This window comes from Setaria italica, chromosome I, assembly GCF_000263155.2.
Source record: "Setaria italica strain Yugu1 chromosome I, Setaria_italica_v2.0, whole genome shotgun sequence".
NCBI classification, from domain to species: domain Eukaryota; kingdom Viridiplantae; phylum Streptophyta; class Magnoliopsida; order Poales; family Poaceae; genus Setaria; species Setaria italica.
Window position 1 is genome coordinate 35,102,895 of NC_028450.1, and position 13,780 is coordinate 35,116,674.

The window sequence follows — 13,780 nt, forward strand, 5'->3', positions numbered from 1 at the left end:
TTTTACATATGTATTTTGATCTACTCAACGAGAGATGCACAATGATAAATTCCAATTTGCATTTTGAGGACTTTGGTCCAACCGGTCCGACCGGTGGGGAGACCGGTTTAGAGACCTGACCATCCAGATCTGCCAATTTTGACCTCGAACACATTGCACTAGTATACGCCCCCCAGAAACTCAAAACATTCAGGTGGGGTGCAGCGTGCAGGTGCATCCTTGGATCACTATGTTTTGCTTTGCTTTGCATCACAAACTCAAAAATATGGAGAAACTAGAAGTACTCATTAAAATTCTTTTTGAAAGTACTCCTCAACATGTACAAGTACCATCCCACCTGCCTGCAGGAGGAGGATGCTGCAAGCCTACAACTCTGAAGTCTGAACTTGCGTTGGGCTGAAGAGAACGCTGCTCACACCCGAGGTGCGTGCCTGCGTGGTGCACGCGTGGATCGCCAACGGATAAACCACTGAAATCAGTCCAAACATTGGTTGCTCTTACCAGAATTTGAACTCCTACGATGAAAAAACAAGAGGACAGAGGACAGAGGGAGAGGTTTTTATGGAAATATATTTTTTAATGGAACCCTTTGCTTTTTTTATATAATACTCTTTGTTCTCTGTTGATATCTGAAGAAGGCAACTGGAAATCTGAGGATTTCCATCCTAGGGCCTAGTTTTGCGTTTTTGCTCCTGTAGGGTGTGGTCGACTTTCATATCATTGATCGATAGGGGTCAAAGACAAATCTCAATTTGAGCTCACCTAGTGGCAGGTATCATAGCTTTTCCAGACTGGAAAACAAATAAGATCGGTTTTCTCCCATATTCTTCCCTGATCGTGAAAGGCAAAAGGAACAAAATATCTCGTCTAACTTATGACTCTGCAGGTTTCTACTCCCTCCTTTCCAAAATATAGCTACATTTAGCTTTTTCAAAAATCAAATCAGTTTAACTTTGACTAACAATACCTCTAAAAATAATTTATTTCAAATAGAAATTGTTATATATTATAATAGCTAATAATGTTATTAGTCTCTGTGATTATTTCTCTATTCTGATTATTTCTCTATTTGCAGTTAATGTTGAAAATGTTTAACTTTGAAAAAATCTAAACATAGCTATATTTTGGGAGGGAGAAGTATCTTACAAAGCTCCTCCGTTTCTCCGTCTAACAGTTTCTTCTCGTGTTCAAACCGCTCGTCTTGTTCCCTGAGATTGCTTAAAATCAGTACCAGGCAAGAACACGGTTCGTGTATCCTTATACGTTCCTTTCAGATCAAAAGTGCCTGTTGATCAAACTAGCAAGTTGCCCCACAAGCCAACGGTATTCATGTCTCGCTCTCCAACAAGGCAAGAGTTCAAATACTTGCTGCATCATCAACGTTGTATTTATTTCTACCTGCAGGCTGCAGCTACTATGGCCTCAGCGGCTCCGGTCCGTAATCCTCGGCATCAGTCATCACTCCTCAGATAAGATCAAGAGAGCAAATCCAGATTCTCAACATGTGCCGTTTGGGATCGGTATGATGCAGCAGTCCTACAATGAACCTTTGGGACCAGACCAAATTAATGAACATATCCAGCTACGTTTTTTTTTCAGAGGACCAGATCCGGCTACGTTGGTTCAGAATTTCTCAAGTCAAGTCAACGTATGCTTAAGGAGTGGAACTGTGCAGCGGGGCCGGTCGTGTTGGTTGTGGCGCCACTTTGTTATGCAACCGCGATCTCTCTTCATTGGTTTCGTGCCTAATCAGTGACCACGTGGGGGCCTGGTGGCCTGATTATCTTTGATACCTGAAGAAGGCACACAACTTGTGGGTATCTGCGGGTTGCAATCATGGGGCCTAGTTTTTGGCCTCTTCGTACCGTGGTCTCGTATCAGAAGGGAACAGAGATGAAAGTTGAGCTGAACTAGTTGTGGCAGGTTTCGCAACATTTCCACACTGGTCCTTGTTTAGTTCACCCTCAACTCCCAACTTTGGTACTATGCAAAAAGAAGATTCCCCATCACATCAAATTTGCGATACATGCATGGAGTACTAAATGTAGACGAAATTAAAAACTAATTGCACAGTTTTGTTGTACTTTGCGAGACGAATCTTTTGAGCCTAATTAGTCAATGTTTGGACAATAATTCATAAATACAAACGAAACGCTACAGTGTGCTACAGTGCTTAACAGTAATTTGGCACCTCCAAACTTTGCCAACTAAACAAGGCCTAGGCTACAAATCAAGTCCGTTGGCATTCTTCCCTCGTGACACGCGTTTGATGGCCCTGAAGAAGGGGGAGGCAGAAAAGGAGCAAAGAAAAGCTCCATTCCTGGGTCAGAAAGCTCACTCGGTTTTCTTCTTGGAATGCTACTACTTCCATGTTCAAACTACCATCCCGGAGATAGCTTGGAATATGTTCCCAATGAACGATTCCTTGTGTATTATTAAGCATGTCCTCGTCGTTTTCAAATGTACCCACTGATCAGCAACTTACCCCACGAGCTAGCGTATAGAACCACGATCTCCATCAAGGCAAGTAGTCAATAAATAACCAGGAGCTAGCAACCTAGCATCTGTAAGACAAGAACAAATCCGGGCAGTCCCCAAAAAAGGACTCGCATGAGTGCATGACGATCCACCATGATCTCCCATTATCTCGCGACGGGCCGCCGGGGGGGTGTGCAAGTGCAAGTACAATGCATCCCCGTCGCTTTCCTTATCCAAAGCAAGCGAGCCGTCCACGACGCGAGCGATCCAAATCAAGCATGGGCACCAAAATCACCAGCAGCGCCCCGATGCGATGCACAGTCACACCACACTCTCGACGCGATAGGTAAATGGAGAGGAAAGGCAAATAAGCCTGCCGTCCAATCAACCGAAGGCCGATAAAACCGGCCGTCCGATGTGAAGCAACGACACCCCGCGCCCGCGTGCACGACGCGTCACGACCGACCCCGACGCCGGCCGGGGCGAGTGGTCTCCGTCCTCCTCCTGGTCCGGGCGCGAGGTGGTGGGGCTGGGACGTGGTGGGACACGGCCACACGGGACGGCGAGGTCGGTCTACCCCCGGCCCACGTCACGGCGGCGACCGATCGGCCAGAGCTTGCGGGGCCGGCAGGTGACATCACCGTTGGTCAGGACGGTGGACGGCATATGCCGCCGGTACGCGGGGGCGTTGGGTGGTGGGTGGCAACGTCAACCGTCAACATGGCACGGCATGGCTTTGGCGTCCCGGTGGAGGCGGTTCCCACTTCCCAGGGCAGGAGTAATTGTGCCGGCGTGCGCACGAAATTCTGTCGATGGCTGGCGGCAGGACCCTGCCTCTGGCGCGTGCACGTTTGCGAACATGGCGTTGCCATTGGGGACAGAAACGCCGACTCGATCCGTGCAGGCTGCTGCAGAGCGACGGGCGCTGTGAATGGACAGTAGCGGCACGGACGCATTTCGATTTTTGACCCACCCACCATCACCAGAGGCCGGACGGAGCATCGTGCACTCCGAGCGGGGGAAGAGCACCCTGCAGGCCTGCACTGTCCGAGCAGCAGCGGCAGCAAGAGCGTGGCTCCGCCTTGTCCTGCTTGCCAGCAGCAGAAGCCATCGCCGGCCCGGGACGCTGGTGGAGAGCGGCAGAGCGCAGAGCCGTGGGAACTCGGCTTTGCTGCGCCGATAAATGCGCGACGTCGACCGCGGGCACGGCTGCTTCTGGACGGGCGGGAACGGGTGCGCGCGGGGGAGAGGAAAAAAAGTTAAGGCGGTCGACGCCGGGCGGCGTCCACGTCGGGCCCGCCGCTTTCGGGGACAAATGGCGGGTCAAGCAAGTTAGGCGGCGTCTCACGGCACGGCTCGGCGACGAGGATCCCCTCCCTCAAAGCGCCCTAGTCCACGCCGGGCGGACGGACGGAACCGAGCCGCCCGGCGGCCGTGACTCGTCGCTGCGTCCAGAAGATACCGACCGCGCCGCGCGGCGCCTCCGCACCCGCGCGCGGGGCGCGTCCACACACGTGCCCACCCCCGGCCGGGGATCCCGATTCCCATCCTCTGGCGCGCGGCCGCAGGGCAGGCCAGCGGCGAGGGGCCTCCAGTCTCCAGACGCGCCGGCACGACGGAGCTCGCATGTGCGCGCTCTCGCCGAACCGCTTTGTTGGACGTGCGGTTGAAGGGTCCATGGGTTGGTTACTTCCTCACCATACCAGCAGCGGCCACGCATGAGCAATGCCGCGGCGGCACCTGGAGCGGGGGTTCACCACAGAATGTCAGGTGCCGCCGGGTGACGACACGGGCACTGCTCGGCACTGAATGATGTGCCACTCTATCAGAGACCAATCTTATCCTGCCTAGCAGTCCAGCCCCGGCAGCGGCATTGGTGGTAGCAACAAACTGGGGCCATTCCGGCATGATTCAGAGCAGCAGTATTTCTTATTTTTTTTGTCACATGGCTAGTGAACATGCGAGCACCTTGCCTCGCTGCATCCTATCCCCCACATTGTTTGATTGAAAGTAACATATATATATATACATCTAGCATACTGAGAGTACTGGTATATTACAATGTACAAGGCTGCAAAACTTAGTCGCGGTTACGAGGCCGTAAGTAGCAGCTATCTTACTGGTACCACCGCTAGTAACTAGCAACTGTAAATGTAAACTAACAAAACCTGAAAAGAAGCAAACTATAACACTATAGCAGCACTACTAGGTGTGTTCTTACCGCTCTCGCCCTTCGCCGGCATTGCGCCGCCGGCCGGCCGGCCTCCACGACTCCACGTCCAGAGGCGCACGGTTATTCCTTCCGGGCTAGGCTATGTCACGTATACAGTACAGAGTACATTGTCACAGTGCTGATGGAGTCTGGAGAGTGCTACTAGAACTCGACGATGAGGCTGCCGAAGGGCGACCGGTGCGGGACGCCCTTGCGGCGCTTGTTCCAGGGGCGGCAGCTGGCGGAGGTCGGCGGCGGGGTCGACGGCGAGAAGCACTGCACGACGCTGCTCTTGTCACTGCTCCCGCCGCTGCTGCCGGTGCACGAGTCCTCCGAGTCGCAGCGCACGTCCTTGAGCGCCGCCCTCTTCTTCTTCTTGCTATCGCCGCCGCCGTGCTTCTTCTTGGGGCGGTATCCTCGGGCCGTTCCCACAATCTGCGCGGCGAAATCGAAGGAATGTTGACGTGTTAGCTGCCAGCCGTCTTGGAACGCGCAATGCAACAGACTACAGAGTTTGTGCAGTGCGGCGCGTACCTTGCATCCGAGGGAGCAGAAGCGGAAGCAGTCGAGGAGGCTGCGCTCGCAGACGTCGCAGGTGTTGGTGACGCCCTTCCCGGGGCGGGGCTGCGGCCGCTCGTTGAGGAACACCACGCGCGCGCTGTTGATGATGTACGTCTGCACGCCGGTGATGTCCAGCACCTTCTGTATCTCCGACACCCGGATCACGTCGTGGTACGACGACCTCCGAATCTGCAGCTCCAATCCAATCCGCGGCCAAGTGCATACGCGTGAGTCACAGAGAAACAGACAGGAATCGATGGGACAGGGTAGGGGAAACGCGCAGGATACATTGGGGAATGGAATGCGCAGAGCGCAGGCTGACCTGGATGGCGTGGTGGTCGCGGTGGTGCCCGAGGCAGAGGGAGCAGAGCGCGCCGTTCATGCAGTCGAGGCAGTACATGTTGCACTCGCTCTTGTGCGCGTCGGCGTGGACCCTGCATTGGACGAAGAAGCTCGTGGACAGCAGCGGCTTCAGCCACGGCGGCCACCGCTGGTTCTCCGCGTCGTCGTCGCACTCGTCCCCTCCCTGCGGTCGCAGGCCAGAAGCACACATTCAATCCGACATCGCCAATGAAATCAATGAATCAATCCGACATCGCCAATGAAATCAATGAACAGCCAAGAAACAGAGCAACGCAAGGAAAACAGGAATCAACCAGTCAATTACCATGGCGTATCTGCTCTTCAGTCCCAGAGGGGTCGCGTGATCGATGGCCATCTCGTCGCCGGCGAACCGAGGCGGTCGAATGCGGGTGGAAGGGAGAAGGGAGAGGGAGACGAAGCCTTCGCGACGAAGCACTGAGCCGGGGCTGCGAGTGTGAAGGTCTTTGTAGACAGACGGGGGAAAAGACGAAAGGTTTTGGAACACCGGCGGCAAGTAAACTAATGTAGGAGGCGGGGTGACTCGGGGGGTGGTGCTTGATGCTAGCGCTTGACGGAGACCTCTCGATCGTTCTTATCGCCTCGTCGCGGATCCGGGCTGCGCCCGAACCCGGTAAGCGTGCATGTGTACATATGGTTGGATTAACAATCCTACAGTATGGAACAGTTGAGATCCAGCACAGTTCAAATTGTCTCGTACCGCCTTGTCTTTGTCATGAGGTCTACACGTCAGCAGTTGATTTCAAACTGGTATGTGGTCATCGACGGCGATGTAATTGTTTTTCCTGGATCCCAAACTAACCAGGTCCCGGATCCAAATCCAATTTAGCTGGGAGACAAAATATCGTCTCCTCTTCTTCTTTTTTTACAGAAGAATGCAAGATATCATCATAGTGTATTTCTTGGTCACACCCTTTACACTTTGTTTTGAGTTTCACATCCCAATCTACTTGTTTATTCTTTTATTTATTCATAGTGCTCTGTGTTGATTTCTCCGTCGCATGCCACACCATTTCTCCTCTAGGAGATTCTATCGCATCACACGCATGTGTTTCAGCTCCCTCCAAAAAACGGTGAGAAAACAGTAACCCCACGTTTTCTCCACACAAAAGGTTGAAAAAAAAAGGCAACCAAAAAAGGGCCAAAAAGTTGCCACTAACACGGCATTACCACGGTAATGTGTGTCCCCTTTGGCGTCCATTAGCCCCCCTCTCCCCAGTGGATCAAAAGAGAGGATCAGATGCATCCTTAGCCGTGCGTCCATACACTCACTGCCATATAAACTAGGGCACCTTTTCTGGACGAGATGCCACACGTTCTGGAAGCGGGAGGAGGATGGATGGATCATGGATCCCCATTTGGCTAGTGCGTGGCCGAGCTCGTGCCCCGGCCGTGGATCGTGCGCGCGTGACCCTGACTCATGATCCGGGCCTGTCGCGAGTCGTACGTGACGACTGACGAGCCCCCCATCAGCAATTCCGTTTGCCGTTCTGCACCTGACCTGGGCCATGTTTAGTTACTCCCAACTCCCAACTTTGACACTATGCAAAAAGAAGATTCCCTATCACATCAAACTTGCGGTACATGCATAGAGTACTAAATGTAGATGAAATTAAAAACTAATTGCACAGTTTTGTTGTACTTTGCGAGACGAATCTTTTGAGCCTAATTAGTCAATATTTGGACAATAATTCACAAATACAAACGAAACGCTACAGTGTGCTACAGTGCTGTAACAGTAATTTGGCACCCCCAAATTCGCCAAACTAAACACGGCCCTGATCGGGCAAGTAGGTGTAGAGGCAAGTGATGCCCCAGGCCTTTTTTGTTTTCCTGGCCGTCGTACCATGTCTGGTGGCGGTTCGGCCACCCACTCCTGTAACGTCCCAATGGCGACTCCCTGGTCGGTGCGCTCTCCGATTTGGCGATTTGTTCCGTTGGGGTAATGGCTATCCAGCTACGCGTTCGTACGTGGAGCTGCATTTTCCATGCGTGTGCAGTCGTTTCAGCCTCAGTGGTCAGTGCTCATCGGTGCAGAATGCTGTGACTCACTTATCGGAGTGAGGTTACACGAAAAGTCAGAGCACCGTATGGGTTTAGTCGCGCGGCGGTTATACGTCGCGTCATCGCGCTGGAGGTAAACCAAAACCAGCCGTCGTCGCTTCTTGGTCCTGGGCGAGGGCGACAGCGACGAGCGACAACTTTACCTTCACCGGCCAATAAGCGGATGGATCATCAGTAAACAAAGCGTATGGTATCATGCTGATGAAACGGGGAGGGTCCCTCCAGGTTGCAGCCTTGCAGGAACGAGCAAGCAAACGTTGACATGAAAGCTTTGTTTCGCTCTCGTCTAGCCCAGCCGAGCCGAATGCGACGCGTTAAGTTATTATTCAAGATGCCGGCGTTGCTTGGAGCATCACGGCACATGTGTCTTGCCTTTGCATCAAGAGATCGCGCGTAATCAGGCATAAGGCCCCGGTAATCAGGGTCCTGGTCTCGACGAAATTATGCACACGAGCTGTTCGCCATCTAATAATACGGTCGTTGAATATGCGATCCTACTCCTATTTCCGAAACCTCAGCTTGTCTTGTATAGCTACGCCCACTGAGGCCTGTGCGCTGCAGGATCAGGGCCGCCGTCCACTGCCGCGATCTGATTCGGGGGGGGGGGGGGGGGGGGGCGGGGGGCGGCCGGGGGCCGCACCGCATTGGCATGGCATCTCCGGTTCTGGAGAGTGGAGACACCTCAAATGTGGGGCTCCGGCCGCCCAAAGGCAGGATAAAGCTGCCGGCTGTGCGCGCACCGGCACCGCGATCCGCTGGCCCGACGCAGACACTTGTGGCTTGGGGCGGGTGCAGTTCCTGATTCCTCAGGCGCTAATAAGTCATTCCGCAATCATCTAGAGACGAGAAAGGTGCGGCGTCCCATCCGTCCTGCATCTATCCATGCATCCTTTCACCGGAGGCGCCCACCCGGCCAACCCCCGGCCGGGAGGATCCGTGGGCTTCCAGGGCTCTACCGAGTCTCTGACACATGGTATGGTGGCGCGTCGGCTTACGTTATCATGTTGGCACGACGCCGTTGCAAGAGTCTCATTTCATTGGCTCAGAAATCAGGATGCCCCATGGGCTTTCTTCCTATGGGGTCAGCCGTCAGCATACTGAACTCTGATCTGTGTTGGTCGTCAGATAAAGAAATACGTCGGCATTTTCGGTTCCAACCATCTGGACATAGCGCCGTCAATTCAGCTCTAAAATTATAGCGTAGCCGTCGACTCCGTAGGCGTTGCGTGCAGCTGCTTTCCATGGCGGCTGCCGAGCAACGCGGAACCGGTCGCGCACGGGCGACAAATGATCGCGGCGTTGTTTAAGCATCCCAGATTGTTTTCGCTTTGCAACTTGTCGAATTAAATCCTTGCGCCGGTCACATTGCGTGGATTATCAATGTGTGAACATGTGATAGCCTTCAGAAAGATCGAGCCTAGAGCAAATTCTTTATCTTTAGTGCCGCTGGCTGCTGTGGAAGGCTGAGGCTGACGCGAAGATGAGCAGAAAGCGGCCAAGGTGACGGCAGGCAAAGAGCCAAAGAGCATAATTGATCGAGAAATGGTTATTCTGAATCATTGGTTCTGCCGGTGCTCGACACGTTTGTGGCCGCGTCCTTCGGAAGTTTGGATGGGTACGTACCTGTACCTTGCGATCCTCTTCCAGCTAGCGCCTTTTGGGTTGCTCAAAGTAGGGCGTGGAACGTGTGCGTGGCGGACTCTAGCGGCGGCGCTAAAGACGCGGCTTTGCTTCTCTTGGTGCTGGTAGTGCTGGCTGCACCATGAAACAGGTCCTACTAAGCCTTGTTTAGTTCCCAATTTGGGAATGTCAAAGTTGGGGTTTTACCATAAATGCGCAACTGTAGCATTTCGTTTGTATTTGTGAATTATTGTCCAAACATTGACTAATTGGACTCAAAAGATTCGTCTCGCAAAGTACAACAAAACTGTGCAATTAGTTTTTGATTTCATCTACATTTAGTACTCCATACATGTACCGTAAGTTTGATGTGACGGGGAATCTTCTTTTTGCATAGTGCCAAAGTTGGGAATTTGGGGGTAACTAAATATGGCCCTAGTTCCTTTGGCCTTTGGGCCATTTCCATGCCGTTCTGCTGTCATTTTGTTTGCCATTCTGAAGATATCCGAGAACAGTGGATCGTCTGCCCAACACCAAACACTAAAATACACGGGCACCCGGCGTCCCAACGTGGTGACCTGTGCTGCTGCATGCAGCCGCCCAAAGGAAATCTTATTTGTTTATTGCGTTTTACTGTGCCTGCACCACATCATCGCATCACTTCCCTGCAACTGTGCAAGCGATTCCCGGGCAGCTTCGGCGAGCGGAAAGCACATGCGGCCTTGGGACTCTCTCGACTCCCCAATCCCGATGCAACCTGCTGTCTCTACGTTTGCAAGGTAAATACGAAGATAACGTGTCATGTCACTCGTGGCAAACCAATAGAGTTCGGCTCTAGTACGGAAAGTTATTGCGACGGGATCATGAGGGGACAGGACCGTGCGTGGATCCGGCACGCCCATGCATGGGCGTGCAGAGACGTGTCGGTTTGCAGTGCTCCAAGTCCAAGCCATGCACTCCGATCCTTAAAAATCGTTTTGGTAGCATGGTGTCAATGTGGTTTACTGACAGAACTGTCGGCACTCGCCACTTAACAAACACGCTTAAGGGGGCGTTTTCTTCCCGTGTCTTATTTTTAGCACGTGTCACATCGAATGTTTAGATACTAATTAGGAGTAGTAAACGTAGACTATTTACAAAACCAATTACATAAGTGGAATCTAAATGGCGAGACGAATCTATTAAGACTAATTAAGCCTAATTAATCCATCATTAGCAAATATTTACTGTAGCAACACATTGTCAAATCATGGACTAATTAGGCTTAATAGATTCGTCTCGCCGTTTAGATTCGTCTTATGTAATGGGTTTTGTAAATAGTCTACGTTTAATACTCCTAATTGGTATCTAAACATTCGATGTGACGGCTGCTAAAGTTTAGCAAGTGGAAGAAAACAGGCCCTTAGAGTCTACTAGCCTTGTTGGGCTGCTCAATCTGATGAGCCTTCCTTTTTAGTTGTGCAGTAGGTATGATGGGATGGGCCGTGACTTTGGTGCATCGCGTGGTATTTTTTAGTGGGCCGGTCAGTGTAGTCCATGGCCCAAACTGCAGCACCGGCTCTCTCTCTCTCTCTCTCTCTCTCTCTCTCTCTCTCTCTCTCTAAACTGCGAATTTTCGCCATACATTTAGTTGCGTTTGCCGGCTTGCATGGTATTACAAAAGTGGTGCCTGATTGAACCTTTTTTTTCGACAAACTCTACTGGTTTACGATTCACGTCCTCCGTGTCTGTCTCGCCGATTCTTTCAGCCTCCATGGCAATCCAGGGCATCTTACGACGCGTCCTCCAGTACGGCTACCACACCTATTTTGACAAGCTGGAGTCCAGGTACCGCTCCATCGTGTACGTTATCGTGAAACTGGCAAGCGCATATGCAAAGGCACAGCGCTACTGTTACACATCCATCCACTATCCGGCCGGCGTCCAAGTTCCTTTTGGCTTTTGGACGCGGCGCGACAGCCTTCCACTCCCGGATCCAGCACGAACGATTTTAAACTGCGTGTTTCTTGTTTGCATCTGTTTGCCTCGCAGCGACAGACGGAATGGAATGTCTCGAGCAGCTAGCTGGTGTTCGACCCACTCTTGCAACAGTCATCTGAACCCTTGAGTCAATTTACGCAACAGGCGCGGTTTTGGAACAGGCACGATCCCTGTCCAAGTCTTCCGGTCATTAACTTTTTCTTTCTTGACGATGGTGACAGCAGAGGCGAGGGGTTTGCATTATAGTCTTTTCCTTTCTTGTGAATTTGTGATGTTGCCGGTGATTCCAGTGACTGACCACCAACCTAAACATTCTTGATGTTCCTCACTATTGTTCTTTGTATTTTGGATCCATGGACTAATTTTTAGTTTGGATCACATTGGATGTTTGATACTAATTAGAAATACTAAACGTGAACTAATTATAAACCTAATTGCATAAATGGGGGCTAATTCGTGAGACGAATCTATTAAGCCTAATTAATCCATAATCAGCACATGTTTACTATAGTACTATAGCATCACATGGGCTAATCATGTACTAATTAGGCTTAATAGATTCGTCTCGCGAATTAGTCCTCATCTATTCAATTAGTTTTATCATTAGATTACATTTAATACTCCTAATTAGTGTGCAAATATCTATAGTTTTATCATTAGATTACATTTAATACTTCTAATTAGTGTGCAAACATCTGATGTAATAGGGACTAAAGTTTAATCCGAGGTACCAAAACACCCATACGACTGCGGTCCAATAGTCCATGCTCACTTGCTCAGCTCCAGAAAAGGACATAAGCTGACACCGGGTAGATACACATGATCTAGCCACCTTAAACAATGTCACAAATGACAAAGGCTACTCCACTTAATCGCCCGTTGCGGTTAGTTAGTTAAGCAGGTAACCTACCTGGTTCGTCCACGCGAGCTCAATTAACGCAGAGCAACGTGACGGCGAGACTAAGACCTCCGCTAAAGTTTTGGCCGTCCAGTGGGAACCGGGCTTAGACTAGGCTAATTTGATCCCCGTCGCCGTCCTCGGGATACTCCCCCTCTGGCTTGACGCCGACCGCCAGCGCGCGCGCGGGCCGGGCACCCGTCGCCCATGTGCCGCGCGGCGCGGGCGCGGGCGGCACCTACCGCTACCGGGACGTGGAGGACGGGGCCCGTACGCGCCCGTGCGCCGCTCTGCAGTATCTTCTGGACCAGGGAGGCAGAGGCATACGTGTTGCCTGGCCTCCGCCGCTGCTGTGTTTTGTGTTTGTTTGCGCTCCGATGTTAGTTGGCGGCCGAGCCCATAGACTGGCACGTCAGCGGTGCTAGTTTCAGATTATTTTTTTAAGTTTGGACCAAGGAACAAAGTTTTGTACACGGGTTGGCATTGTTTAGCTAGGAGCATTTTAAGGACACGGCTGGGACGAGATTTTTTTTTATTTGATTTTTCGCCCTGCCGACGGTCGGAAACAAGTGATCGAGCCTTCAACATCGGTAAGACGGCACATGGAACTATGTTCGCGGACTGATACGTGGAGGGAGGCTTGGCATTGGTCCCTTTCCGAACAGAATTGGATGGTTTCGGAGGCAGCAGCATCCAATCATGACGAGCACGTTGATAGTTCATTCGACAACGAGATTTCCTACAGACTCCCTGAAATTTCGCGTGACTCCAAAGGCATGCCTGTAGCCTGACCCTGTGCTGCCTGTACGTGGTTTTTGCTTGGCTGGAGTGGGGAGTGCCCTTGGTTTGGTAACCGGTACGCGCCACGGAATCTGTTATCTAGGTTGTCTGATTTGGCATTAGCCATTGTCGTTAGGAGCCCCAGATGATCGTTTAGCGTGTCATTTGTCCACACACAGCGCAAAAAAATTATCTTGCAAAAATGCAAATTAGATACGTGCACTCCTCGTTACGGACGCGCACGGATTTGCACGGGACGTGCGTGCACGCATGCAGGCCGCCCGCGGCCGCCGAAAGAAGCACCGATGCCGTCACAGCTTGACGCCATCAAGCTTTTTAATCGCCACGCTACGGAGGATCTTGAGTTATTAGAAGCAAGGGACCAAGACCTAGCTCAGATAAAATGCAGGGAGAAAAAACATGGTAATTTTATACTGAAACGGAACCGTTTTGACTTGCCGAGGAGCAATACCGAACCAGACATCGCGCGGCGCGTGCGGCCGGGAATTGTCAAGCACACGTGCGGTACACCCGTTGACATCGCGACGCACCGCGGCAGCTCGCGTACAAACGTGCGTGTGGCAGTAGGCACGGCACAATACCTACGAGGAAACCAGCCCGCAGCTGCAGCTCTGTACCCCCTGCACGTCAGGCGCTCGCAGTCCCACCCCGCACGTGCGGCGGCAGCCTTATCTTTCGACCCCGCACCAGGATCCTCTGTGACAACTAACGGCGTGGAGTTCCAACTGGGGAAAAAACTAACCACGGCTGCTTCTCTCTGGTGTGATTTGCTCAGTATGTTGCAC

The 13,780-nt window shown here is 51.9% G+C and overlaps 1 protein-coding gene across 1 annotated transcript; it reads right to left on the reverse strand.

The window, feature by feature from the left end:
* Positions 1 to 4,431: 4,431 nt before the first annotated feature.
* On the reverse strand, positions 4,432 to 6,154 carry LOC101784225. Its single transcript, XM_004953457.3, has 4 exons — positions 5,919 to 6,154; positions 5,574 to 5,777; positions 5,225 to 5,440; positions 4,432 to 5,125 (listed from the first exon to the last, which is right to left on the reverse strand). The coding sequence occupies exons 1-4, from the start codon at positions 5,967 to 5,969 to the stop codon at positions 4,853 to 4,855; spliced, it is 744 nt and encodes a 247-aa protein (XP_004953514.1). The 5' UTR covers positions 5,970 to 6,154; the 3' UTR covers positions 4,432 to 4,852.
* Positions 6,155 to 13,780: the final 7,626 nt, after the last annotated feature.